General features: G+C 33.6%; 1 protein-coding gene across 1 annotated transcript; it reads left to right on the forward strand.

The window, feature by feature from the left end:
* The first annotated feature begins 866 nt into the window (after positions 1-866).
* On the forward strand, positions 867-3076 carry LOC100813367 (homeobox-leucine zipper protein HAT4). The gene is made up of 4 exons (XM_003549879.5): positions 867-1373; positions 1723-2036; positions 2189-2268; positions 2361-3076. The coding sequence occupies exons 1-4, from the start codon at positions 1205-1207 to the stop codon at positions 2695-2697; spliced, it is 900 nt and encodes a 299-aa protein (XP_003549927.1). The 5' UTR covers positions 867-1204; the 3' UTR covers positions 2698-3076.
* The last annotated feature ends 1782 nt before the right edge of the window (positions 3077-4858 follow it).

Below are 4858 nucleotides of genomic sequence, written 5' to 3' on the forward strand. Positions count from 1 at the left end.
CTTTGGGAACGTTAAAGTCATAACAATAATGAAATTTAATTTTTTTTTTGGCATTAATGTGTTGCATTCTTTTTTATCAATTTTTTGCATTTTTTTATTTGCTTAACATTTAGTCATAAATAAAAATTAAATTTATGTATGTTTTCCTATTTTTTAATATTTATAAATTTTTTCCTTACATGTTTTATTAATTAAATTTAATCACTTAATTAGTCATTTTTAATTTAATACATATTTCAATAAAATATTTAAAAGTAAAATTCATGTGGAATCTACTAAAACTTATGTAAGATTTCAAAATGAGATCCCCACTAAAGAGAAAAAAAAAGGTTTGAGAGAACTTCAATCATATGTGATAACGTAGAATTTAAAAATAAAATAAAAAATCTAACATCTAATATCTAAAATCTCAAAATAAGATATATTATGAAAGAATTTTTTTTTTTGAAAACATCTTCAATCCTACGTAACAATATAACATCCACTGACAAATATCTAAAATCCCAAATTAAAATCTCCCACTAAAAATTGTTTAACAAACTCCTTTATGCAAATTTAAATTTTAAAGGTGATAATATCGTTTTCATATTATTGTCTTCCCCTGTTCCTAGTCGTGTTCCACTACTGGATTCATTACATCACAGTAAATAATTAACAATTTAACATCCTATTTTATAATACTAATTTCTTAATATTTGTATATATTATTCAGTTGTCAATGTAATTAGACAATTAGTTGTCGAGTGGGACTTATCCAATGGTGCAATTGCAAAGATGGCGTGAAAGTTATCCAAAAAAAGAGAGTGTGAAAGTAAAGTTATAATAAAGTGGTATATTTGTTTTACCAAATGGTCAAAGGGCGAGGATAAATAGGGAAGATATGAATGAAGTAAATGAGAGGAAGACAGAGAAAACAGGGTTTGTATTATTTGCGGGGCAAATGTCATGATTGAGATAACTGGCCTTGCTGACATAAAGTCATCATTGAACTTACACACCACTCCCACCCATTCTCTCTCCTTTCTATATAACCTCACACCCACACGGCCCCTCCTATCACTCCAAAACCTAAACTCCCCTTGCTTTTCTTACCATCTCCTTCAATTCTCTCTCACTCTCTTTTTTCTCTCACCAAAACCTTTCACCCAATATCCTCAAACTACTACTTCTGATAAATTGCTAATTTTTATAAAGCTAGCTAGAGATGATGGTTCAAAAGGAAGATTTGGGTTTGAGTTTAAGCCTCAACTTCCCTCATCACAATACCCCAAATCCTCAACATCCGAGTCTCATGTCATCCTCTACTCATTCCTCTTCTCCTTCTGGTTGCAACCCTCAAAAACCCTCTTGGAACGAGGCTTTCACTTCTTCGGGTATGTACTAAAAATCTAAATTTTTTCTATTTTTCAAAAAAATAAATAAATAAAAACTTTCCCCTGTTTTTTAATTTGCATGCTAATGTTCCAGATCTGTTCAAGTTTCTCTCTTTATTTCCTACTCCCTCTCCATTCTCTCAATCACTTTGATTCAGCTTACCGGGTGTTATTTTTTTTTTTTTACAGAAAACAAAAACTTATTTTTACCCTTGTCTTTTATTCTCACCCTTCATTTTCAGTATCTTTAGCACCACCCTCTTTATTTATGCCGAACCAGAGATTCCAAATCCTTAATATGCATGAATTTTTTTTTAAAAAAATAATGATTTTTTTCTTTTACATCCAGATCGAAACTCCGACACATGCAGAGGCGAAACGCGATCGTTCCTGCGCGGAATCGACGTGAACCGGTTACCTTCCGCCGTGGACACCGAGGAGGAAACGGGAGTTTCGTCTCCGAACAGCACCGTCTCTAGCGTGAGTGGAAAACGTAGCGAGAGAGAAGAACCGAACGGCGAAGAACACGACATGGACAGAGCCTGTTCCCGCGGAATCAGCGACGAGGAAGACGCTGAAACCGCAAGGAAAAAACTTAGACTCTCCAAAGACCAATCCGCTATACTCGAAGAAAGCTTCAAAGAACACAACACCCTCAACCCCGTAAGCACAGCAAACACGACCTTAATAATATAACAATAATACTAATTCTCATATTTTTTTGGTAATACGACATATTTATAAGAAACAAGAGTAAAATAGGAATCCTGAAAATAGATTACTAATGGGATTTATTTAATTTAATGTTTTTGCAGAAGCAAAAATTGGCACTGGCGAAACAGCTAGGACTTCGACCTAGACAAGTGGAGGTGTGGTTCCAGAACAGAAGAGCAAGGTTAGTTACAAAATACAATGTCACAAAAATGAAATAATTCGATTTAATATAATGTTTATTTTGTAATTTGATTTTATTGAAATTAATTTCAGGACTAAGCTGAAGCAAACCGAGGTGGACTGCGAAGTATTGAAAAGGTGCTGCGAGAATCTGACGGAGGAAAATAGAAGGTTGCAGAAGGAGGTTCAGGAGCTTAGAGCACTGAAACTTTCCCCACAGTTTTACATGCAAATGACCCCACCCACGACGCTCACCATGTGCCCCTCTTGCGAGCGTGTGGCTGTTCCGTCCTCCGCCGTCGATGCTGCCACGCGTCATCATCCCATGGCCCAGGCCCAGGCCCAGGCCCAGATTCGGCACAGGCCCATTGGCCCGTGGGCTTCCGCCTCTCCCATTACGCACCGGCCGTTTGATGTCTTCCACCACTGATCTTGAGGGTGTTTTGGTCATTGTGAAATTATTATTATTTACTATTCTGGGCCTACTTGTACCACCGTGTAGGTGTGTAACCCCAAAAGGAGAGAAAAATTGGGGGAAACAGAAAGAGTGAGGGAGCGGTCGAAACAGCGTGCTGTGGAATTGTGCGGTCTAAGGATATGGTCATTAGAAGAAGGGATTTGGTGGGTCTCCAATGTTTTGTACCAGTTTGACCTATCATCTTTTGTTTTGTTGGGTATGACCTATATATTAGTTACTAGTTAGGTGTTTTTTTTTATTCAGTTTATAGTATTACTTAACTTTTCCCCCTCTAAACAGAGACTTTGTGTAAAGTGCAATTATCTAGTTAAATTATATAGGGTTTGGTTCCCGTGGCCTATTTCACTTAATTGAGATCATTATTTATTATTCTTTTTGTCAAGATTTTATCATACCCATTTAAACAATTTGCTTTAAGTATTTATATTTTATGTGTATTTTATATTGAGACTCTTGAATACGTATTGGCGAAATATAAAAAGCTTTTATAAAAAGTAATGATAATCTAATATAGCTAGCTATCTATAAAACATAAAATTATTGCTCACTGATTTCAAAAATAAAAAAATTGTCTATTAATGAACCAAAAATGGATTTGTCTTCTCTATGCATTGCATCATATGTATTATTGCAAGAAAGATATGGAATTTTAAGAAGTAATTTATCATAATATTTATGATTTTCATGGTTTTTAATAACTTTTACAAAGTATGTTTTTAATTTGGGTTTACAAAATTGTAATATATATATATATATATATATATATATATATATATATATATTACATTTTAATGATTTTTTTTACACATTCAGATAAGTATTTTACATGTATTTCATTTTATATATTTTTATAATAGTTGTATTATCATAAATGGATACACTATCATGAGATTTATGCATTATATATAGCCTATTCTCTTTTCTTGGTCCACTGATGGAAAATTGTTAAACACTACTCTGATAATGGGGGCGTTCTTAAATATTGGCATTCAATTATATTTTAGTTTCATGTTTATTATTTGATGTTAAGTCAAATTTTCATTTATTGTTTGGAAAATAAAGTTATTCATCAATGCCGAAAGGATCCTTGTTTGGTTTTTGAAGATTTGGGATGACTTACTTTTAAGTTTGGGGTTTGAATAAGTCGTCGAAATAACTTTGTTTCCAAAAAATGGAAAACGTGAATGCATTATGTATGGAACATATGCTCATAGTGAAATGAAATAATTGTGATTTTCATTTTAGGGTGGGGTGGGCCCCTAGAGGTGGTGTTCAGGGGAAAGAGCTGAAGATGAATTTTTCAGGGAAAATTTAATTCGTTTCTTATTCTTATTTTACGGGTCAATGTAAACGGTGGAGTACCAGTCCTGGTCTAGGTCTATAAATAATGGGTTCAAATGTCTAAACGACCATTCAGTAATTTAAAGAATTCAGGACATTATGGGCCCAAACAACAATGGTTTTGCATAACAGGGTTCCTGTTTTCATGGGTTATGTTCCATTGATCAAATTGAAATAGATAAACACAAACATATAAAATCCAAGGATCGACGAAAGTCACGCCCAGTATTTAGTTTATTACGTAATTTTAGAATAGAATACAAGGAAGCCATTTTTTCATTCAATATTTTGGACTATAGTTGCTCAGTATATCAGTGTCTATTAAATTACATGGACTTGATGAATTTCCAAAACCAATTCAAACCAACTAGTGGGTTAGTTTGTGTTGAATTATTGGATTAAATTGATTCCAACTTGATTGAAATACATAATGGACAATTTAGTTCATCGGTTGAAAATAATTCAACCTAAGACTTTATATATGATGACTTGGGAATATGAACTTATTAGCCAAAGTTTGCACATATATAGTCTCAATCTCTGTCACAAACAAACACTTCCATGATTTCAGACTCTCAGCCACACCCTTCACCTACAAACTAATTTACACAGAATGACATCTCAACCTCAAGCCCATTTTAAGTTAATAACCATTTATTTGCCTACTCACTGTTGTTGCCATTCATACAAGTCACATAATCCATTATCCACTATAGTAGTACTAAGTCATTTGTTACCCACCCAGTCTAAGCTGTCATCAACCTTATTCATA

The sequence above is a fragment of the Glycine max genome, chromosome 17 (assembly GCF_000004515.6).
Source record: "Glycine max cultivar Williams 82 chromosome 17, Glycine_max_v4.0, whole genome shotgun sequence".
Taxonomy (NCBI): Eukaryota; Viridiplantae; Streptophyta; class Magnoliopsida; order Fabales; family Fabaceae; genus Glycine; species Glycine max.

What these genes read in the sequence shown, in the direction of transcription:
- LOC100813367 (XM_003549879.5), top strand. Translation starts at nt 1,205, where the DNA reads ATGATGGTTCAAAAGGAAGATTTGGGTTTGAGTTTAAGCCTCAACTTC. An exon ending in CGAGGCTTTCACTTCTTCGG is followed by an intron (nt 1,374 to 1,722) that starts GTATGTACTAAA and finishes TTTTACATCCAG; the next exon opens with ATCGAAACTCCGACACATGC. An exon ending in TTCCAGAACAGAAGAGCAAG is followed by an intron (nt 2,269 to 2,360) that starts GTTAGTTACAAA and finishes AATTAATTTCAG; the next exon opens with GACTAAGCTGAAGCAAACCG.